At 39.0% G+C, this 24,732-nt stretch overlaps 1 protein-coding gene across 1 annotated transcript in view; it reads right to left on the bottom strand.

Annotated features, from left to right (window-relative positions):
* USH2A (usherin) overlaps nucleotides 1–24,732 on the bottom strand; it is an 800,771-nt gene that overhangs the window by 397,722 nt on the left and 378,317 nt on the right. Inside the window, exons 30-31 of the mRNA XM_063441883.1 lie at nucleotides 13,336–13,449; nucleotides 9,140–9,301 (exon numbers count right to left, since the gene is read on the bottom strand). Coding sequence (XP_063297953.1) covers nucleotides 9,140–9,301; nucleotides 13,336–13,449 — 276 coding nt within the window. The remainder of the gene's footprint in view (nucleotides 1–9,139; nucleotides 9,302–13,335; nucleotides 13,450–24,732) is intronic.

The following is a 24,732-nucleotide window of genomic DNA, read 5'->3' as shown; positions in this document are numbered from 1 at the left end:
ATAGCTCGGCTCGGGGGGATATGGTAGGGAAAATAAGGGGTAATACTGGGGATAACATAAACAACCATTTCTTAACAAAACTAAAGTATTTGCATAGCACCCTCAGTGCGATCGGCGCCTTCTCCGGTTGAGGCGCAGGCCAGCACACCGTGCCAATGCCTACGTTCATCCTTGGGGTGGGCTCGGTGGTAGGAGCGGGGTGTGGATGACTTACATGCTAGTTGTGGTTACACAGCCCTCTCATGGTAATCATAACACTCACATATATATGGTAATCGCTATACTCACATATACATTTCATTATTATAGCATTATAACATTTGAGCTTTAGAACACTCCCAGGATCTCTTCCCTCCCCCCGCCATCGTTATGCTTATTCAGTTTCAACACGTGGCCCAATATTAATTGGACCATATACAGTTTCCCATGTTATGTGTATTGGATTGTATATCTCATAGTTACGTGGGGTTGGGTGGCACCGTGTCCCCAAATCAGCTTTTCGGTGAAGGAAAGAGTCCCAGGAGCACAGTCTTTTATGCTTTGGTCGGCGATCCCACCATCCGCCATTCTCCTTGCGGTCTTTGTGGCGATGCAGTAGTGGCCGCTACCGTCGATTGTGTTGGGAACAGTCCCCATTCTCTTATGAGTTGCATGCCCACCTCCGGTTCATTTACCATGTGGTTTTTGCCATTCTTCCATACGAGTACTTTCGTCGGGTATCCCCATCTATATGGAATGTTGTGGTTCCACAGCGTTTTCGTCACTGTGATGAATTCTCTTCTCCGGGCCATTGTTAAGGCCAACAGGTCCGCATATATATTGATAGTAGTGTATGGGTCGGATAGCTTGTCAATTTTGCGTGACGCCGTTATCAGAGCGTTCTTGGAGGTGAAATAGTGGAATCTAGCAACCACGTCTCGAGGTGTATCTTGTGCTAACCTCGGTGGTCGTGGTAGTCGATGGGCTCGGTCTAGGAGCCATGCTCCATCTGCTATATCAGGCTGTAAGGTTGCGCAAAGCCCTTTTATATATGCGGGGAGTTCTTCTGTGCCCACGTGTTCAGGTATCCCGCGGAATCTAACATTATTCCTGCGGGACCGGTCTTCTAAAGCAACTTACGCTTGAGCTGAGCTTGTTCTTCAGCTAATTGCTGCACTGTGTTTGCCAGCGCATTCTGCTCGGTGTATATGTCTTCTGTGCGGGCTTCTAGTTGGTTAGTGCGTTCGCCCAGGTCAGAGATCTCCCTTTTGATCTCACTGGTCGCCCTCTTGAGGTCTGATTGCAGGGTGACTCTAAAGTCTTGCAGCATAAGGTACAGCCATTTCTCCATTACTGGAGCGTCAGTGTATGGGCTGGAGTCCCCTTCAGAGTCGGGCGAGCCTTCAGCAGGCTGTGAGCAGGCATGCCCGTCGTCGCCATCTTGTGTAGGCCGCACGCGGTCCTTTCTCGCGGGTCGGATTTGGTCCGTCAATTTTGTTTGTTTGGCAGGTGCCATCACAAGGGCTTGCTTTCTCACGCTTGGCAGTTGCTGGAGGGCTGTGTGCGATGAGAGTAGTGAGCTTGAAGTCATCCAGAGCACGGAGCTCTCACTCCATGCGACCGCTCGTTTCGGCAGTTAGCCACGCCCTCTATATTCCTCAGTTTTGACTGTTGTTTGGGTATATCTATAGTCTAACCAGCTCTGTGTATTTAATGGGTATCTTTGTGTTGAGCTCAGCTCTGGTTGTTGTATGGGTATCTCTGTATTATGTCCCCTTTGTGTTTTGTATGGGTATCCCTGTATTGTACCTACCTTTGAGTATTGTATGGCTAACTCTGCAGCTCTGTCTATTGTATGGTGTCTACCATTAGGGGTTGAGTACATGAAGTCAAACTGACAGATGCCACAGAGAGCTGAGTAAAATTTGGGGGGAGGAGTCTAGCACCCCAGCACCTTACAACTTTACCAGCCACCAATGGCAATGGAAAAATGTGTGTGCACACTAAGTAGTTACAAGTGAGCAGACTTTTTAAGCAGCTAAACATTTAAGCTCCAAATTCTTTTTCAAGCACTAAGCCTCTGGGGTGGCATTTCTGTGATGCGGCTTGCATCACTGGATATGTCCAAAATGGGTCTCTCTGCCAGAAAGGGGGTGAGTACATTGACAGGAGGGGGTGTGTCAGACTGGCACAAATGTACCCCAGGCTGACTGATAATCTCTTTGCTGACCCTACACACAGCAGACCATGCAGGCAGGCAGTGAGCGCCGTTAAACTGCTGTCCAAGGTCCTGAAGCCTCTCCACACAGCAAAAAGCATCTAATAATGCTGTGCTATCTGGAGACCATTCCCTGGTATCCTTGGAGGTGACATATGAGGATACAAACCTGGGAGTCTTGGATTAATTGTACAAAGAGCTCTTTTGTTATATGGCTGCTGTCACGGTGAGCATCATGGGGACAGAGGATGGTCATAATGAGTATCAAATTTGTAACCATCAATAAGCAGGGGTTAAATTCACCTCAGAAGAGGGCTTATCTGTATAACCTGCTTGATAGGGAAAAAAATCAGTATCTGTTTCGCTGAGAAAAATCATGGGGATAGCAAGGGATCTGCTTTTTGGAGATATAAGAAATTTCCGGTGATATATGAAGAGGTTTGAAAGATAGTAAAAAAAGAGGGGTGGCGATAATCATATCTAAAGACCTGAAATTTCAATATATTTTCCATGAATCAGAAGATATGTCATCCTTATCTGTAAATTAGACGATGTGATCTATACGCTCACAAATTTTTACACTCCAAATGATTTTCCTGTTAAGTTTTTGGGCTCATTGTTTCAGAAAATAGAGAAATATTTAAAGGGAGTATTAATTATGGGGGATGGGGTGTGACAAGAACTGTGTCATCGATGTCAGTTTAGATATAAGATTAAAGCAGCACTGTCGTGCCGAACTTACCTTTCTTTAAACGATTCCTCTTCTCTCCCTCTGTCAGGATCTGTCCTTCATTTCTTCCTATATGCTCTAGTTTTCTTTAAAACATAAGACAAAGAAGGGATTACTTTGTCTTATGGAGGTTTCCTACGCCTGACCAGCTATGACCAGCGTAGGAGCAAAGTGTGCTTCATTTCCGGTGGTCAGAGCAAATTTCCCACAATTCTCACCTTTCCTCCATGATCTAGCGATGCTTCCTGTCAGTATTCCCAAACGTCCTGTCATTTAGACAGAATGCCGGCGAAACTACCACATTTCGTCCTAACAGAATGAGAACAGTTTCTCCATCCGTGTTAGGATGCAATTCGGGACTTTGTTCGGATTGGAATTTCATTTGAATTTGAGTCCCTACTTTGCCTTATGTTTTAACCCCTTAAGGACACATGACATGTGTGACATGTCATGATTCCCTTTTATTCCAGAAGTTTGGTCCTTAAGGGGTTAAAGAAAACTAGAGCAGATAGGAAGAAATGAAGAACAGATCCTGACAGAGGGAGAGAAGGGGAAAGAAAGGTAAGTTCGGCATGACAGTGCCACTTTAAGGATGGGAAATAATGTAGATAAGAAGAACAAGACTTATGCTAAAAAATGAGCCAGCTGTCTAGTTAAATACAGCTTATATGATATCTGGAGGACCCAACACCCAACTGAGAGAGATTTTACTTTTTACTCAAATAGTAGACATGTGCAATTCGGTTCGGTCCGAATTGAAATTCGGACGAAGTTCAGACATTCAGACATTCGGATGCTTCTGAATGTCCGAAGTGCCGAATTTCCGAAGTGCTGAAGTGCCGAATTTCGGATACCGGATATTTCGGAGAACCGAACCGAATAATTTTCTCATGCACATCCCTATCAAATAGACACTTATCATATTCTAGGACTGATACCATCTTTAGAAAGTTTGCAAATTTTAGAAAATGTATTTCCTCAAATATAGGCAATATCTCATGGTCTGACCATGCTCCTGTTTTCTGCATAATAATTCTAATTACAAAGTAAGAGCTGAATGAATGAATTTAATTTCAGACATAGCTAAACAAGAATTATGTAAAAAAAATACAACAATTTTTACAATGTAATGATAATAATGAGGTTACAGACCCAATATTATTTAACGCTCTAAAATGTACAATCAGGGGATATTTAATCAAAACGGATGCATATATTAGAAAAATAAAAGGACCTATACTTAGAGTTAGCAAATCTTGAAAGAATAAATAAACGGAACCCAAATCCCATCACTGTGGGAAAAATAAATAATGTCCAGAAGGAGATTAAGGAGAAATTGGATGAGAAGCTGGAAAGGCTCATATATAATTCTAGATGGAAATTGTATTATTCAAGCAATAGAGTGGAGAAAACACTCATGAATAAACTTAAGCAAAAAAATTAAAGATCAAGGATGCAGCACCTTGTTGTGAGTGGGAGGGTTATATTAGTACCATCTAAAATTGCAGAAGCTTTTAAGAACTACTACCAGTCACTATATAATCTTAAACAGGGACAGATTCCCAAGATTGCACTAAAGGACTTTTTGTCTAAACTAAAATTGACTAGGATTACCGACCAGGCTCGAGATTTTCTTAATAATCCTTTCTCATTGAAAGAGGTGAGGGACACAATTTCAAAATTAAAAACTGGGAAATCACCAGGTCCTGATGGATACAATGTGCTATTCTATAAAATTGCGGACACTGTGATTTCCCCGTTGTTGATCAGGCTATTTAATTTTTTGGGAGAGAGAGGGAACATACCAGATGAGTTGTTACAGGCTTCTATTTGTCCAATCCCGGAAAGAGGGAAAGGTCCCACTATTTTAGAAAACTACAGACCAATATCACATATACATTTGGATATCAACAAATATTTTCAAAAATTTTGGCTGAAAGGTTAAAAAATATAATAGGAGAAATAATCCATCCAGATCAATCTGGATTTATCCCAGAAAGAACAGGGGAAATGAATAGACCTAATTTCAGAGATGCAGGTAAAAGTGGTCCCATCTGTCTTCTTGGCGTTAGACACTGAGAAGGCCTTTGATAGGGTAATCTCAAATTTTTTGTCTGAGACATTGGACGTCTTTGGGATTCAAGGCCTATTCAAGGTTAGCTCTATGGTTTTGTACAGTAATCCAAGTGCTAAGGTTACAGGACCAGCTCTTAACTTGAAATTTTTCAGCTTACATAATGGTACGAGGCAGGGCTGCCCCCTCACCCCTTTATTGTATGCTATTTATCACCTCTTTATTGTGCGCTTTGGCAAGCCTCAGGCTGCGCAGCACTGCTGTGTGGAGGGCGGCCGGGTTTGAGTGACCGGCAGGAGGGAAGCGCAGAGCGCGCCCTCCTGCCGGTCACTCTATGTAGCTTGGCCGGGCGGCGCGGAACGCGGGAAAGGAACTTCTGTTTCCTGTACCAGGCCGCCGGCGGAATGACAGGAAGTTAGCACCGCCGGCGGCCGGGTACAGGAAACAGAAGTTCCTGTCCCGCGTTCCGCGCCACCCGGCCACGCTACATAGGCAGGAAGGAAGAGGAGGGTAAGGACCATTAGGGGAGGGGGAGGGGGGGTAAGGACCATTAGGGGAGGGGGGAGCAAGGACCATTAGAGGAGGGGAGGGGAAGGGGGACTAAGGACCATTAGGGGAGGGGGGGACTAAGGACCATTAGGGGAGGGGGGAACTAAGGACCATTAGGGGAGGGGGGGGCAAGGACCATTAGGGGAGGGGGGGAGCAAGGACCCTTAGGGGAGGGGGGGAGCAAGGACCCTTAGGGGAGGGGGGAAGCAAGACCATTAGGGGAGGGGGGAGCAAGACCATTAGGGGAGGGGGGACTGAGGACCATAAGGGGAGGGGGGAGCAAGGACCATTAGGGGAGGGGAGGGGGGACTAAGGACAATTAGGGGAGGGGGAGAGCAAGGACCATTAGGGGACGGGAAGGGGGGACTAAGGACCATTAGGGGAGAGGGGACTAAGGACCATTAGGGGAGGGGAGTAAGGACCACTAGGGGAGGGGGGGTAAGGACCACTAGGGGAGGGGGGGTAAGGACCACTAGGGGAGGCGGGGAGTAAGGACCAATAGGGGAGGCGGGGAGTAAGGACCAATAGGGGAGGGGGGAGTAAGGACCACTAGGGGAGGGGGGGTAAGGACCACTAGGGGAAAAAAAAATCCTTGCACCGGCCCTGGTTGTGTGACTGTCCACCTGTGACTGTGTGTGTGTGTGTGACTGTCTGCCTGTGACTGTGTGTTTGTGTGACTGTGTGCATGTGACTGTGTGCCTGTAATTGTATGTGTGACTGTTTGTGTGACTAACTGCCTGTGACTGTGTGCATGTGACTGTGTGCCTGTAATTGTATGTGTGACTGTAACTGTTTGTGTGACTGTCTGCCTGTAACTTTGTGTGATTGTCTGCGAGTGACTATGTGCCTGGGACTGGACTCTGAAGACTGTTGTTAATATTGTTGTGTTAAAAAAAATTATTCTATTGTAAGGGGCTGAGCAGGGGCTTCAGAGGGAGAGGCAGTTTTTTTGTGGGAAAGGGGGTGCAGGAGTTTTATGGAAGAGGGGTGCAGGGGTTTGTAGAAGGTGGACAGGGATTTTGTATAACGGGGGCTGAGCAGTGGATTTGTGAAGGGGGGTGCAGGGGTTTTGCAGAACTGGGGCAGGACATGCGTTTTATAGAACGGCGGGCAGGAGAGAAGTTTTGTAGAAGGTGGCAGGACAGGGTTTTTTCAAAATGTACACAATTGTGCAATTATAAAAAAAATGAAAACATTTAAAATAAGATTTTGGGTGTTTTTTTTTACATTTTAAAGTGTGGAGGGGGAGGAGGGGGGGGGGGCGGAGGTGGGGGGGTGCCAAACAAAGGAACTGCCCTGGGTGCCAAATGCTCTAGGTACGCACCTGGGTCTAAGGATAGAATTCAGACTGATTTGAGAAGATTATGTGCTCTTGGAGGGTGTTGAAGACTCAAAGATGGCAGATCTCCTTTAATAATATAATGATAGCAATTATGTTATAGATTGCCTTTAAGCGCAAGACCAAAGCATTATATACAAAAAAAACAATTTAAATACGTGTCTACTGAAAATGAAGAATACATTATTCTGTTTCACTACTGTACATATACTTACATGCAGCACACATTATTGTGCATTGTGTCGCTGAGAAGCTCCGTGACATACTCATGTAATCTAAAGAGTACTGTGAGTTAATTTGCTGCAACCACACATATACAGCACTTATCTCAGATTTGTATTCTTTTGTATACTTATACACACTAGTTGTCCTAAATATATTACATATCTTTTTTCACCCACAAGCTAGTAAGCTACTAATAATTCATAATGTGGTCATTTATATTCCAAAATAAATGCTCTCATCTTTTATGAATTCATCTAAAAAGTTGAACATGGTTTCTATGGTTACAAAAATCCATTACCTTTGAAAAAAGAATGAAAAAGTTTGATTTAAAATATCTGCTATTTATTATACAAAAATTTCAATGGCCTTCAGGTGGTTTTCTAACTACATTCATTTTTCAGTGTCAGAGCTGACCCACCAAAGTATCAGCTCAGATCTGTTTACAGCAGGAAAAGGAGATTTATGCATTTTTTTTTACATGTTTTTTATCACTAACGGTATAAAATATCAAAGCACCATCGAATGAATTAGTTGATTGCTTTCAACAAAGGAGACTGTTAAAAAGCACTGAAAACAACAGCACAACCACATTTTTCTTTATTCTTCTCTCTCTTTTTTAATTTTAGACAAACATTAATAAGCTAATACATTATTTTATTATATATTTTTTTTATATTTTATTAAATTATTTTATCATATTTTCCTTGTTGCTTCCATAAAATTGTTTGCAGTTTGCTGGTGCAGTTTTTTGGTGGCTTCAAGTACACACACATGCATGCACATGTGTGTGTGCGCGCCACATGCACACACACACTCACACACACACACACTATTTGAGTTCAGAAAAAGTGACTTTCAAAACTTTAGCCAAAAAAACTGAATCAGAAAGTCAATTTTTAAGTTTTTTTTTTTTTATCTTAAAGGGATATCCCACTGCTAAAAACAAGAACAACAAAAAACACTATCTAGTAGAAATACATCAATTAAAACATACATGCATGTATTGATACATTTTCATAAGGGTTATATCCAAAAACAGTTTGCAAAAGCTAGAGATCTCTTATTTAAAGTCTTTGCAAGCCCTCCCCTTCTAACCATGCCCAGACATTCTGAAGCTGTCCATTCACAGACTTCCCAATGTAGCTCAATAAGAAGTCTTTGCAATGCATGTTCTCTGAGCAATTGTCTGAATCTTTAGTTTTAGGTTAGTCTTCATATCAGCCAGGGGTTGTAAAATGGTTAATTTATAAAAATGTAATTTTTTACTAAAATCTCCACGTTTTAAAATAAAATGGACACACTCTTCACTTATTATTATTATTATTATTATTATTATTATTATTATTATTATTATTATTATTAATAATATTATAGAATGCTAATATGCTTTAGGGGCCTGGAATGCTCCTTTATTGTTCTTAAGAAATTAGAAATTGCTGAACTTGGCACCCCATTGCACTGTGTGCTTAGTGATGTTTTGGCACTAGTATATCAAAGGAGGTAAGACACACCCTGACATTCTATTTGATTAGTGGATGTCACAAGTTGTTATAAGGGCGCTGACACTATATAGCCTTGGTATTATGCCTTCGGGATTATTAGTGCCAGGAGCACTGTGTACCAATGGCTCTCTGCATTTAACCCTTTTCCCACCATGCATTATATTAAAGGGGAAGGGATCCTGGTTATTCTGTATCCGTAGATTTTGAGGGAGCAAGATCTTTGTCTAAATAATCTGCAACGACTACACCTCACTATATGTTGGACAAATAAGTGTATTACCAGGAAATGATATCCTACCTTCCAGATGGAATCATAAAACCATCAGACATTAGCTTTCCATCATATCACCAACCGTAAGAAATGGTTGAGTAAAATAAAGTACAAAGGAGGAAAAAATTGGAATTGTCAGAGGTTGGTAAGAATGATGGAGAAAAATAGAGAACATTTTTTTTATATTTTCTCACATGGACAAATAAAAGTGGGTTAAAAAATAAAACGGAATGCCAGATAAGAAGAACTCACCAGTCACATTGAATTCTGTTTCATTCCCCATGTATATCTGGTTCCGATCCACAAATAATATGTACTTTGTTATCTTGCCATTTGGTTTCCTGGGTGGTGACCAATATAAATATAATGAATTGGGAAATGATTTCGCAGTTGGAATCTGGACTTCTCCTGGAACTGTAAATAATAAATAAATAATTTATTAGTAAACTATTTGTTTCCATCAGAGCATAAAAGCAATCCCAATTTGTTTCTATATGTTTAATATAGACAAGATTAAAAATATAACAATAAAAGTTTAATAAAATCGAATATCATACAATGAATATAAGAGACCATAATGTTTAGTCATCTAAGTGTTTTACTATTTGATGTTATTTTAAAATGTATTCAGTGAGAAATGCGTTGGACGGCCCTTCCCTGTAGCACTGAAAGGGTTAGCATTGCCCCCGTTGCAGTTACAAAGTTTCTTTATAGTTCCATGCTCTTTTTTTTTTTCAATTTTCACAGTGGTAATCGCCACGCGGTGATCTCTATAATGTGCGCTAGACAATACTAACGATAGCCTGTTAAAAATTGCAAGAAGGTAAGAAACGCGGTAATTTGTAGTCGCTAATATCTACTGGCTCTTGTTAATAACAACAGCTTACGGCGGATAATTACTGACAAGGTTGGAGACGAGCCTTTTGTAGTTATAACAGTTAAGAAATGCTAATCCAATTGTGAAAATGTGCAGTTGAAGCAAATGATCTTTTAAATGTTACGTTTAAGCAATGGAACTGTAGGTATTCCATCTTGCATCAGTTTTCTGTCTGTAAGCAGGAAGGAATGAGAATAGAACAATTGAACATTGACTTTGTGTCTAGTCCTCGCAGAGGCAAAAACACACGCTCCCAGTGGTCTTATTTGATTTCTACAGGAAAATCTATTTCTGCATAACCACAGCCCATTTGAGAGTGTCTCTGCATTAATCTCCTCTTTATTTTTGTTATATGTTAGCGTGCCCCATCATTAGTTTATATATATTAACACAAACAGATACACCAAAAATAAATCTTACTTGAAAATTAATTAATGCAATTTTTAGAAATTTAAAACGATTTGTTAATAATGTTAAGGATATGAATAATTACGCCCGGCATATATATAAGACAATATGTGTAGTCAACGTGTGTATAAAACAATAGGAACGGCAACTTAATTATGAGTTGCAACTTCATTACCCTTCGTTGGGCATATATTTTAAATCGCTAATTTTGTCATTCTACTTGACAATGGAAACAAGGGCAATTATCCTCAAGGCTAGTAACATATCATACTAGCCTCACATATACATTATTCTGTTGTCATTGTTATTCTGTTTGTCATTTGTAGTACCAGAGTCATGTGAAGCAGTGTCTGTGTCACTTAAGCATGTAAATAGTTCTGTCGATGATCCCTCATACTGTCTATGTCATACTGATGGTATTCTTAGGGATAGATGATATCCCTCTATCAAATATGTCATATATCTTACGTGCAGAACATGTAGGACCATCCACACAAAAATCTGTATGTTCCATAGACAAAAAAAGGCAATTTGCAAATACTTTCCCCTTCAGACATAAACTATCTCTACTCACCTTTACTCGCTCGCTATGCATAGTGAGAATAATTATATATATATATATATATATATATATATAAAAATGTTGGTGTCCGGAGATAACTATATATATATAATGCATATATGATTCTCAAATACCACACATGATCTGTCTGTTGAACTAATGGGTAGACAAATAATGGTATATATATATATATATATATATGTATATATATATATATATACACACACCAAGCTGAAGTCCATGACAACATGGGGGCAACATTAATAATGATGGGAAAAGTGTTATCTGACAATTGTGTCTATTATTTGAGGAACAAAATGCAAAAATTCAAATGGGTTTTGATCTATGCATACACTAAAACGTTTATTCTAAAACAATCGTATCAATGCTAGTACAATTTATATGTGCTATTTTTCAAACTTGCCCTCAACCCGATCAAAGGGTCATGATTTGAGAATATCACTCTGTTCAAACGGTTTGTTACTGGCATGACTGAAGCACCGATGTTCTTGCTTTTCCACAAATGTACCATCTGCAACTTATTTCACAAACTTAACATTAAGCTTTTGAGTTGATGATACATGACTCCTCACAGCTGTCCACTATTGACTCACATAGGTCTAACTTGTGTTGGAAATTTAACTTATCCCTGATCACCATGCTGTATATCTGGTGGTACAGCCCTATGATCTTCCCCTTCAGGGATGAAGTGATCTGCTTAATAAAAAAATTATATGAAATCTTTGACTTCTCATCCTCAGCAGAATGTTTACGAAACCATACTCCACTATAGTTAGCAAAATAGGGGAAAAACAAAGAACCTCACCCCCTACTAACATTGTTGAGGGTTATTCACTAAACACTAGATTTTGTCCTGAAGGACAAAATATGGTGAAAACGACCGTATTCTAACTGCAATGTCAATTCTCATATAAACTAAAGCCAAATAAGGTAAGAATTTGGTCAGCCCGAACGAATCTCCAGCAATCATCTGCAAGCATCCGTCCGGATCTGGATTAAAATCAGTGCTTTCGCATCCGAATCCCATACAAAGTATAGGATTTGGAATATTCACAAATCACCTGTTTTAAATTGAATTGGGATTGAATGCATCCAGTAGGATGTATATTCAAAAATTAGTGTTCCCTTTGCTTTTATTCAAACAATGTTTGAATAAACATTCAATTTGCCCACTGAAGATCTAGCACAGTTGCTAGTAAAGGCCCCATCTCATGAGGATGGGGCCTGTGAAACAATAGGTGGTGACTTACCCCCCCCCCCTCATGCCCCCATGCATGGGCATCAGATGGAGGACAACAAAAAAAAGAATGGGGAGTGTACAGGTCAATGCCTACCCCCCTGCACCCATCTGTGGCCAGTTTGTGGTTGCTAATATCATTTAGGGGGCATAATATCATGGCTTCTAAATAAAACAATGGGGGGGGGGTGGACTTGACTTATATAGGCTATGTCAGTTATTGTGTTGTGTGGGAAAATGTCCCATGCTATGAAATATTAGTAAGAGTGCTAGAAAACTGACCAATCATAGCACACTGGCAGCAAAGTGTGAAGAGAAGTCATACACAAGAACTTTGCCTGTTCTGCAAGCCAAGTTTCACACAAACTAAACTTATTCTTAACCTTATGCACCCCTTCTTTATACTAGCGTACACCACCCTGTCTCATCAATATTTATGTCTCTATACCTGGCTGGTCATGTCAAAATACACAGTGTACAATGCTTTTTATTTCCTTTCCTTTAGCTAATTCATGGATAGCAATTTCCCCTTGTTTAATTTCCTTGTTTACATTTTCTAATTCCCCAACTACTCATACTTGTTATCACCAGGACTTTACATGCTGTCGCTATGTGTTCAATATACACACTTTAATGTTCAATCTGCTGTACATTTCTTTATTTTAACATGTACCCATTGTTGTATCGTGTTCACTTTGATAAAAAAAAAAAGTTTTACTCATTCATTAAACAGATGGAAACATATATTTACATTCTTCGAGATATACTGTCTGTTTTGATACTATCCTGGATTTTAACCAAACGCAGAAAAGCTGAGGGATTGCACGAAGAGTGTGCATGATGGAATGATTAATATGGGCACCAATTGGCATTCGGTGCTTTTTATCATCTTAAAATAATTGTTGCCAGAACTTGTATATAGCACTTAAGAGTAACCATGGTAATCTACCATTTGATTCTCAATTTCGTACTGTGCTGTACAATCAATTCTTTTTAGTCAGACTGTCTCTAGATTTACTTCTTAGGCATAGAGGAAAGAGGAAGTGTTCATTAATCTTTCAGATTCTTCGTATTAATGACAAGACTCTTGCATGAACAATGTAACAGCAATTAAAAAGCCCATTAATCTGCATTACAGCTATTAAAGATGTATGTCATTAAAGGGTATGGAGTTTGATTCATTTTAGCACCCCCCAAAAAAATGGAGCAATTATGATCTGGCAATGCACTTTGTCATCAAATTAGGTTCGGGTTTTTTAGCAAATGGCTTTGCAGCATTTAGTTCTTCTGTTTTATTATTCATGACTGAAATGTAGAAGTCAAGACCTCTGAAATGACTTTACCTTCTTCCAGAGTGGAGATGTGGAGAACATGTGAGCTCTCACTACAGCCAGACGAAGTGCATACAGATAGCGTTACAGCATATTTTGTGAAGGGTAGCAAGCCTTTCAGTGTGCCTAAAGGCAAGAAAAAAAAAGGTTTAGAAGTGTTCATTTTTTTTTTAAATGTACCGTATTTATCGGCGTATAACACGCACCTCATTTTAAGAAGGAAATTTCCCCCCCTCCCATAGTATTATCCCTCCTCCCATAGTGTTCCCCCCCTCATCCCATAGTGTTCTCCCCCTTTCCATAGTATTCTCCCCCCCCTCCCATAGTATTTTCCACCCCCTCCCATAGTGTTCCCCCCCTCATCCCATAGTGTCCCCCCCCTCCCCTTGTCCCATAGTGCACTTCCCTCCCCTTGTCCCATAATTACTTACCTGTCTTGAAGCGTGGGCTGGTTTCACACTGAGTGCGCACTTCCTTTCAGTCCCGCCGGAAACCGGAACCTGAAATTGAAGTTCCAGTACAGCGGTGCGCGCTGAACACCAGCCCACGCTTCAAGACTGGTAAGTAAACCTTCACATTCGCTCCATAAGACGCACAGACATTTCCCCTCACTTTTGAGGGGAAAAAAAGTGCGTCTTATGGAGCGAAAAATATGTATATCGGCGTATAACAAGCACACATCATTTGCCCCCCATTTTCAGGGAGAAAAAGTGCGTGTTATACGCCAAGAAATACGGTAATTATTTTTTTAAACTTGTTAAATGCAACTTTAAAGTTCTGAATACAGTTTTCAGAACAACATAGTTTTCAGTATTGATGCAATTAGAACCTGTCGATAAAACTCTGTTTATAGCTATTTTCTTTATTACTATGGTAAGAAAATCTATTCAAATCTAAGCAAAAACAACTAAATAAAGAAACCGGGCTGTATTCTCCTAGCTTAGTAAGGGTTTACTATGGTTACTTAATAGAAATTCTCCCATTTACATCTTTGGATATATTGCTATTCAATAGCTAAACTCCTAGAATACAAAAGTCCACTTTACCTTTGCAAATATGATTTAGAAGCCACAAATGGAGACACCAGGGTTTATTCACTAAACACTGAATCATTAATTACAATTGTTAATTAAAAGCTGAATTGCTGAAATGCAATGAAATGTAGGCATAGACCTAGCACTTAGAATAAAACATAGTATACACAAAAAGATCCCGCACTCTCGCATACAATCCAGGTGCTCCAGGCCCAATTTAGCAGATAAGAAGAAAGTCAGGTCCAGGCACTCCGGATATTGCAAAAAGCAGATTTATTGGAACAAATGATCAATGTTTTCCTGGCACTATAGTGCTCCTTTAATAATAATAGAAAATGACTGACATAAGCTGAAGTTTTATTTATAATGATTAATTTATTTTACATAAAGCATATACCACTATGCTATATATATATATATATATATATATATATATATATATATATATATATATATATATATATATATATTTATACACACACACAGACATATACTCACTCACAAACACATATATATCTGTTGTCTAGAAAAATGTGTGTCCTACGATCCCGGGAGATACCAGGTCAGGGGCACCTTTCTGAGATTTGTATCCACTCATCTTTCACACTTTGATTCAAGACTCTAAGTTAAATAAATGCGATATTTCAAATGTAGCAATTCAATCATGTGAAAACCTGTTGACCTTATTGGATGTGCTTGTATTTTACCACTGCATTTGCCAAGTTCCTTGCATTATAATATTTCCCACAAGACATCATTCCAATTAAATACATAAAACAACATGCCATGTCCTCAGTGGAACTTTCATAGTTTGGCTCCTTTCCTAAACCTCACCTAATTTATCAATGAGCTCTGCTATGGTAAAACATTTCTCAGGGCATTGCTAGGAAATTAACTGTACTGTCCTCAATAATCTTCATTTACAGCCATTTTTCATACTTTCCGAATCTTTGGTTTATCTCTTTACTTGTCCTGCAATGTTACTGTATGCTGGGAACACTGAAATCGGATATATCATGAAAGAGTTTGAGTAATCAGACCCAGAAATTACAGATGTGAAAAATATTCAAGTATTAAACTCTACTTAAAGGAACACTATAGTCACCTAAATTACTTTAGCTAAATAAAGCAGTTTTAGTGTATAGATCATTCCCCTGCAATTTCACTGTCATTTAGGAGTTAAATCACTTTGTTTCTGTTTATGCAGCCCTAGCCACACCTTCCCTGGCTATGATTGACAGAGCCTGCATGAAAAAAAAAAACTGGTTTCACTTTCAAACAGATGTAATTTATCTTAAATAATTGTATCTCAATCTCTAAATTGAACTTTAATCACATACAGGAGGCTCTTGCAGGGTCTAGCAAGCTATTAACATAGCAGGGGATAAGAAAATCTTAATTAAACAGAACTTGCAATAAAGAAAGCCTAAATAGGGCTCTCTTTACAGGAAGTGTTTATGGAAGGCTGTGCAAGTCACATGCAGGGAGGTGTGACTAGGGTTCATAAACAAAGGGATTTAACTCCTAAATGGCAGAGGATTGAGCAGTGAGGCTGCAGTGGCATGTTCTATACACCAAAACTGCTTCATTAAGCTAAATTTGTTCAGGTGACTATAGTGTCCCTTTAAGGCTTAAAAACAAAACGTTTAAATTGTATGACCAATAAATGGGACATAAAATTTGTCCAAAAGGGACTTTCAAAGCATTTGTATTCGTTGAGAGAAGGGGGATATAGGAAATTCTAGATAAAGCTGATAACCCCTTTAAGAACACTAAAAATTTTATATAGGATTTTATTATTTCATATTTACGCAGATCTAAAAAAATTATAGTGATTTTTAAATTGCTAGGTTAGAGTTTCTCATAGATTAGCCTTTCTGTGTAACCAATACCTTTATTTATTTAACAGTTCTTATATAGCGCTCCTATAAATTATGGATTTTCGTATTATTAAAATATGTTACCCATTTCTATTTAGTCCTCTACCATGCTATGTGCTTGCTTCTTGTGCTCTTCCTACTCTTCGATCATTCTTATCCACCCTTCAATTAATCTACCCCTAAGCTCTCTGTTCTCCTGTTCCAGTACGTTATGTCTTTTTCAAGTTCTAACCATCTCTTGCTGTCACTGGGGCAGATTACAATACAATATAATCAGTAATGTTTTTCTGACTTTTGGAAAATTTTGCATTCCATTTTTTTGACATGATCACAATTCAAACATGTCACAACCGTTTTCTGCTGTAATGCTGCTGAAGTTAATAATTGTTATTATCAACTTAAACATGGGATTAATTTGAACTGCTATTGTTAATCAATGGAACCATCTTGGAATGATGTTTTACTTCTTTTGATAATAGGCAGCCATTAATGTGTTGATAATTGTAAAATGATTAAATATAATTTCCCCCTGTAAAGACACGTCAGCAAGTTAGCCAAAATATTACAGAAAAAGGAACAGATCATGTCAAAGGTACCGCGCATTTTAGAAATTGGAAAAACTCTAAAAGAAAAACAGTATGCTGGGGCCCGTCAACTGATGTATCGTGTGCTCAGAGTTAGCTAATGTTAAATATGTTCACATTTGTCATCTGTCGTCAGCACCCATGGCACACTGGTGACAGACAACTAATTGCTGCACCCCCTTCTGCATGTTGCCAAAATCTTCCCTTCAGCCCATCCTCGGGAATATCCCTCCCCCTGCAGTGAGGTAAAGTGACTTCAATAAAGGTGGATTGGGCTGCAGGCAGAACTTGGCATTGTCATGGGTTTGCAGGGGAGATTTTTTTTTATTAAGTGTTCTTGCATAGCAAGACCACTTTATTTATCTCACATATATATTATTATTCTTATTATTATAGCCAAATTTACCACCCTAACTCCTCCCACAGTTTTTACACTACATAGACAGTAATATACCGAAACGTGCGGATTGTTCCCGATTGGATTGCTATTACTTTGTGGAACGTTTCACCGAATGGTTCACGGAATATCGTCGTTCTTGTGGCAAAATTGGTCCCATAGGAATGAATGGCAAAATGTTCAAAACTAGAGTGGGAACTGGCAAAAGCTGAAAAATCAGGACATGATTTCTAAACTGCCACCACTCATTTTCAAGCCCACCTACACAAATCTTACATCAAAACGTTCAGCTATCCCTGCTGCCACTAAACATGTCCACGGCTAAGCCATAGTCCTGATAGTTTTCACAATATGACCATTTGTTTGCAACTCACGCCGTCCATTGACATTCATTGAAACTCCACTCTAGCCAGCTCAAATTTGAAGGGCAATTTCTAAACTGCGACTGTGCCTTCATTGTTAATATCTCAGAGACATACAATGCATCAAAATGTAGGTCTGTGTCTTGTGATTCTCACAATATAAAGCTCTTCGCTGTAGGATTTATATTTTCTAAAATACGACCGTTTGAAGATGGCAACCGCCAAAATACTCTGACCTGTGCCAGGCTGGAGCAGCAAGTGATGTCATAGACAGGGCCTTTTGTACACCTGCTAATGTTTTTATAACTGTATGTTTTAATGTAACTGTGAAGCACTTTGGGCAACAACGTTGCAATTAAATGTGCTATATAAATAAATAATAACAGTTACTCCACCAACTCCAGTTGTAGACTACTGGTGGAGGCAAGAACACTTCACACAATTTACCCAGAAATTGTAGCTTTTCTAGTTATTGTTGTTTTTGTTTTTTGTTGCTTTTTTCTGGGGGGGGGGGAGGGAGGGGGGGGAGTTCCTCTTGGGCCTAAATCACATAATGCTGCCAATCTGTTCAATTTTGGGTGAAATTGTCAACTTTGGCGTCTGTGATTTCAGTAAGATAAAAGACTCTTGCCCAGTGTTCAAACTGACACATCCATCATTTTATGAAAAAGCTATGGGCTAGCAGGGCTCTGCAACTTACCTTCTATCAGATTTAATGACAAGTGCAGTACCTTTTTAAATTCTTGACTTGACCTGGGAGGATAGCATATTTATCTTTGGCAAAGCACGGCTTTCTGGGACTCTTGTTCATCTGTCTGCAATATTTCCTCACGTTTGTAGGCTCTCTACCTCCAGTGTCTCTGATAATGCTTATTGGTATGAGGCAAAGAGGCAGCATATTGAGCTATACAATACTCTTGTGCAGTATTGGTTAATTGACTAATTAGGGACCCTCCTGGATTGCCTAAATGGATAATCTTTATTTAAGCTTAGACAATGTCCTTGCTTTTTTAGTTTGTATTACATGTCTCCTTTAATTCACAGGCGAATTTAATTTATACTAATTGTAATAATTATTAATTATTCATTAACTGTTTATAAACAATTCCAATTATTTATATAGCGCTAACATATTTTGAAAAAGTTCTCTACATCAAGTTGTATTGCACCATGATATACATATTCATCCTTTTCTATGTTCATTATATCTTCAGTAACCATATTGTTTATATGGGGGATTAATAACCTTATTTTGCAGTAAGATAAGGACTTTATTTGTTTATCTACCATTATTTTGTTGACTAACTTTTGATCGACATTCCATATAATCAAACAAAGCATAGCTTCTATGAAAAACTGCACATACAATGCAAACACACAAACACACTGTATGCCATTTCTCTATCAAATATCTGTCTACAATATTCACACCTAAAGCAACATCATTGTGCATCATAAACAAGGCTGGATTTTCTTAGCAAAGTAAGGCATTACTATTCTTACTGAATAGCAAGTTTCTTATAGACTGCAATGGAGAAATTGCTATTCAATAAATATCATGCAGCCATGGTAGTCAACAGATATGTCTCTCACACAAAACATGCTTATTCCATTTGGGGCTCCTATGAATCAAGTACAAACTCATTCTATTCTTCCATGCTTTTGGAAGTACAATAAAGCTATAATAGTGTGTAATATCCTCATGGCACACTTTGAGACTTTACTACTCAGTGCTTGGTTATTTCAGTATGCTTCTCCTGATCAACATTGGGAAGAATGAGATTGGGAGGGGAAGGGTGAGTCCTAAGATGCAGAACCTCAGAGAAGAAAATCAGGATGGCACAACAGAACCTTGAAATCAGGACTGTCCTACTAAAATTGGGACTGTTGAGAGGACTGTATTGACCTCCGTTTTCATGGGCTCCAGCTACCAATTACCTTCAGGCACTGACAGTATTGGAGATAATTGGTCACGTTAGAAAACAATCACCTGAGCGAACTTGGGTTTGTATTCAGCTTGTTGTTTAGTCTAGGGATGGAATGTTAAAGTGACACTTCAAGCACAATAACTATGTCCACATAATAGAAGTTTAAAGACAGATGGATGCTGGACACTACCCCGGTATTTAACTCTGCCCTTCGACTTTTTGAGCGGTGCCCATTTAACCTCATGTACTAATTCCCATATCAATGACAGGTCATGCCCTGTTCAAAAATAATGCTATAGATTTACGTATTTGGACTCCATCCCTTGATGCAGTTATGCAAAGACAGCCCTATAAGACAGGATGAGCTGGCCTGTCTCCTAGAAAGTCCAGGATCTGACAACCCACAGCCAATGTATGACCACATTAATCCTATTAGCTTTAACTAAGAATTTCTGTGAGGTCTTTACCCGCAGAATAGGCTATATTTTTTTCAAAAATGTTATCAATATGGTGGTGGGAGGGTGGCTGCCCCATTTCTGCTATAACACGCCTTCAAGGTTTCCTATTTGGGTTTTCTGAGGAATCTCCAGTGATTGTTAAACTTTTGAAGAAAAATAAAACAAAACCTTTTTGGTTTATCCATTCCAAAATATGTTGGTGAACTAACAGCTGACTTGTGAAAAGAGGCATGGACATTTTTCCAACTCCCTCATTTTGGCCTAAATTTTAAAATTCGACCCATTACAAGTCACTGCTTAGTGGATAAGCCTTCTACAATATTTCCAGGCAGCTATTGTTTTTAGAAGCCCTATAAAGGGTTAAATGTGAAAGGGTTTATAAAATCCCCCTTGCCGTCTCCCTGGAGATTCTTGGCTGATATCAGCATATCTAATGGCTAGTGTAGGAACTCACCTATTGAGGCTTGCCTTGACGTGGCTGGTGAGCTTATATATTCAAATGGCCATTGGAATAAAACTAAAGAGCCTCCATTTTGTTTAAATGCACATGGGGATTTAGGCCAGAGCGCAGGTAACGTTCTTTGTTTTTACTATGTATTTTAAGCTGTTGGATACTAAGCTACTGCTGCTGTAAGCGTGGTGCTTTATCTTTGTGTTTAGATATTGTTTTCTGCCAGTCCACAGTGGGATTTAGATTATACAATATGAATACACCTTTCTTGTGTTGTTTCCTTGCATTAGAAGGGCAGAACATTACACATAACTCGAGTACTTTAATTTGACATTTATAAATGCAAACCTGTTCATTTTTACTAACAAGTACAAAAAGGGCAAATGTTGGATAACAGAGTGTGTGTACGGTTTATATTTACATATTTCAGCAATCTACTCTTCCCCCCCCCCTTAAGCTGCCAAGGTAGCAGTTTGGCCGGCATCCACTGTAATCTGTTCTCCTTCATTATGTTAATCTGTGGGCGGAAAGATTTCTGTCATCTTCAAATCGCTTGTACAGCAATGGTAAACACCTAGGCCTGTCTGTAATTGGACAGGTGTCTACTTTGGTGTCACCTAGGTTTTAATTCAATTAAAAAACTGGCTGCTCTGCTCTCATTACCCACTGATTCCCTCTGATCTTATCGCCTGGCTGTGAAATTTACACTCAGCAAGAGTTCAGTGTGAAGTACAAAGTCAGCACTTCCATAACAAAGATCACGATTGACATTTATGCAGTCATTTTTTTTCCCCTAGCAGATGTAAAAAAAATAAAATAATAAAAAATAGAATGCCATGGAATATGAGCCTCTTTAACCCTTTCAGCATCTGATGGGTGAGACCAGCCTCTGGCTTTCTACACAGAACAATGTATTCTCTTGTCTTATTACTATCATTTTTAACAGTGATAACCCTAAGTGGGCAAATAGCCATACAGTGTTTGCTCTTATAAAATGATATTGATATATCATTACTAAATATGATAACTGGGTTAGACATTTATCATCTTCTGGAGAGACAGCATCTGCTATTTGACAGTTAGCGGTACTCTTACACAGGTCTGCTAATGGCTAAGTACACATTACTGACTGTATGCAAACAGGAGTGATAGATAGATAGATAGATAGATAGATAGATAGATAGATAGATAGATCTGGATGGATAATGGATAGATGGATGGATGGATAGATGTATGGATAAGGATGGATGGATGGATAGATGGATGTATGGATAAGGATGGATAGATGGATGGATGGATAATGGATAGATGGATGTATGGATGGATAATGGATGGATGGTAGATGGATGGATGGATAATGGATAGATGGATAATGGATAGATGGATGGATGGATGGATAAGGATGGATGGTAGATGGATGGATGGATAAGGATGGATGGATGGATGAAAGGATGCATTATGCAGTCTCTCATGCACTTTAAGTACTTGTGTGTGCAAATGTGCATTAAGTCTACATTAGGAATGCAAAGAAAAATGCTTTAAGATGGATGATTTGTGTACTTACTATTTTTGCTTTTTACCGAAAATCTTTCCCTGATCATTTATTTTATTTTTAGACTTTTTTGTCACTATTGCTCAAGAGTAAGATTAACCCAAGCATTTCTACTCCTGTAACAAAGTGTAATTATACCAAGGTCATAAATAAGAATGTTAATGTAAAATGACGTCTTATTATATTGTACGGTTAAGGATAAAGCAATATAATATTCTTGTGTAGATGCTGATAGTATATATGCAGCAAACAACAAATAACTATACACATTTGGAAACTATGAGAAATTAATGAAACACTCCAAGCACCATAACCACAACAGCACACTGCAGAGGTTCTGGTGCCAGGAATGACCCGGCACCCCTCAATGTTTCAAAATGGCTGCAATTCTTACTTGGTGTCCATGTGGTGTCACTCCCTGCCTCCACTGCTGCTCAGTGAGAGCCAGAAGCGCCTGTTCAAATCTTCCATCAGCTGTCCTTAGTTCATTGGCTGAGAGTGTCAGGTGATCACGTTCAGCCAATGAGTTAGCCCTGCACTGCAGGTCACGACTCGGTGAAGAAAGCTTCCATCTTTCATTGAGCAGTGGTGGAGGCAGGGAGAGGATTGTGGTGGACCCGAAGGAAAGAAAATGCAAGATATAGCAGTTATGGTGCTTCAATTGTTCCTTTAAGAACAATGCACACAAAAGACTCTATGGCTGCATATCACAAGGAGCCGATATCTATTATTTCTATACCCTTCATCTAGTCTGCCCCACAAACAAATACAAACCGTGTATTACCCTATTGATCACAGCTCAGTGTTCAGAATAAAACATATTTTACCTTCTTCCCCTTTTAAGTAATTTATATCATATTCAGCATATATTACTAATTAGGCAGATTGATAGTGAAATCTGGTTAAACCCTGTAAAATATCTACTCTAAGTTATTGCCAACGGACAATTTTAGTGATGCTGGTCACCCTGTTTTTCTCAGAACCATAAATATATTTTATGTGATAAAACTGAGGAGACATAACTAGTATTTCATTTTTTACATGTAATAAAGTCCAAGGCTTGAACCTGTCAGCTACTAATTCCACTATCATTCGCAGTAACAAAATGGTCACATTTTTCATTTCTTTGTCTCGGATCCTATATTTTAGATTTTAAGAACAGATATATCCACGCATGCACCACACTTATTTATTTTTTTGTACTCTCTTACTAAATTCATACCATAGGATAGCAGGCTGTACACCCCAAAATTCAGTTAGATCTTTACAAAAATCTTTCTCATTCTCTTTGCAACTGGAAATGTTACATTATAAATATTGTACATTTAAACACAAACAGGTCATTTTACTAGAATGTTAAATGTTAGCATTGCACCGCACTTGGAAGACTCACGGAAATACAGTATTCCATGCTGTGCCAATTTATTAGCAATAGTATATATTATAGTTTTTGTTAAAGTTTAAAAAAACAATTATCTTTGCACCGGATAGGAGGGGAATACAAAAAAACGAAATCAATCCTAGAGAAACACTGAACGTCTTTCACATCCAAAGACAGACGCTTTATGCACACAAATCTGTCCGTTTACTACAGTAGTTTCATAGAGACCGCTATTGTAAAATATAGAGCCCAAAATTTGTGGTCACACAATGGTCAATTAGCAGTGCCCAGTTACATTGATGGAAATTAGATTAGCTTAATCCATATCCATGCTTAGCAATGACCCAGTGATGCAATTTAAGAATTCCCTAGTATTCCACCAGCTTGTCCCCAGTCTGATCACACACTGCAGAGAGGGATCAGAGCTGAACTCTGCAAGGAGATATGTGCCAATCACAATCAGGGTTATTCACTAACGTGAGAAATAATAGTGAATTCTAAATTAATTTCAAATTTAGGGTCCAAATACCCAAACTGGTAAAACTATTCTGAGTCAATTATACTTTCAAGTCAGCTACTCTGCCCTTAAAGGGACACAATAGTCACCAAAACAACTTTAGCTTAATGAAACAGTATTGTTGTACATATCATGCCCCTGCAGTTTCACTGCTCAATTATCAGCCATTTAGGAGATAAATCACTTTGTTTATGCAGCCCTAGCCACACCTCACTGCATGTGACTTACACAGCCTTCCTAAACACTTCCTGTAATCAGTCATCTAATGTTTATACTTCCTTTATTGCAAATTATGTTTAATTTAGAATTTCCTAACCATTGCCCTGTTAATAGCTTGCTGGACTATACAGGATCCTCCTGTATGTGACAGGCGCAAAGTCGGATTTGCTGGCATGTGCGTTAACCTTACCCCAATCCCATTAAGACACGGACACAGGTTATATTGTTGGCAAAATTATTCCACAGCTTTATTAATTATTAATTAATTAAGGAATAACAAATGGGGTCATTGCCAACAAATCTTATTAAAGTCTACATCCCCCATATACATAACATACCCCTGGCAATGACCCCACAATAATAAAAATAGATAACAATCTAATTAACATATTAACATAGAAACTGGCCGTCCAATATGACCACATTTCCACCATATTCATTGTAGGGTGTACCAAGACACCACTACCCACCAGATTAATTGTATGGGTGTACCGAGACACCGCTAACCACCAGATTAAATATAGGGGTGTACCTAGACACTGCTACCCATCAGATCAATTGTAGGGGTGTACCAAGACACCGCCACACACCCAGGTTTGGGGCCACCAACAGGTTCGAACCTACCAACCACGTGCAACACTGCCTA

Source organism: Pelobates fuscus, chromosome 2, assembly GCF_036172605.1.
Source record: "Pelobates fuscus isolate aPelFus1 chromosome 2, aPelFus1.pri, whole genome shotgun sequence".
NCBI classification, from domain to species: Eukaryota; Metazoa; Chordata; class Amphibia; order Anura; family Pelobatidae; genus Pelobates; species Pelobates fuscus.
The sequence above is the reverse complement of the archived record's forward strand: the minus strand, read 5'-3'. Positions and strand labels throughout refer to the sequence as shown.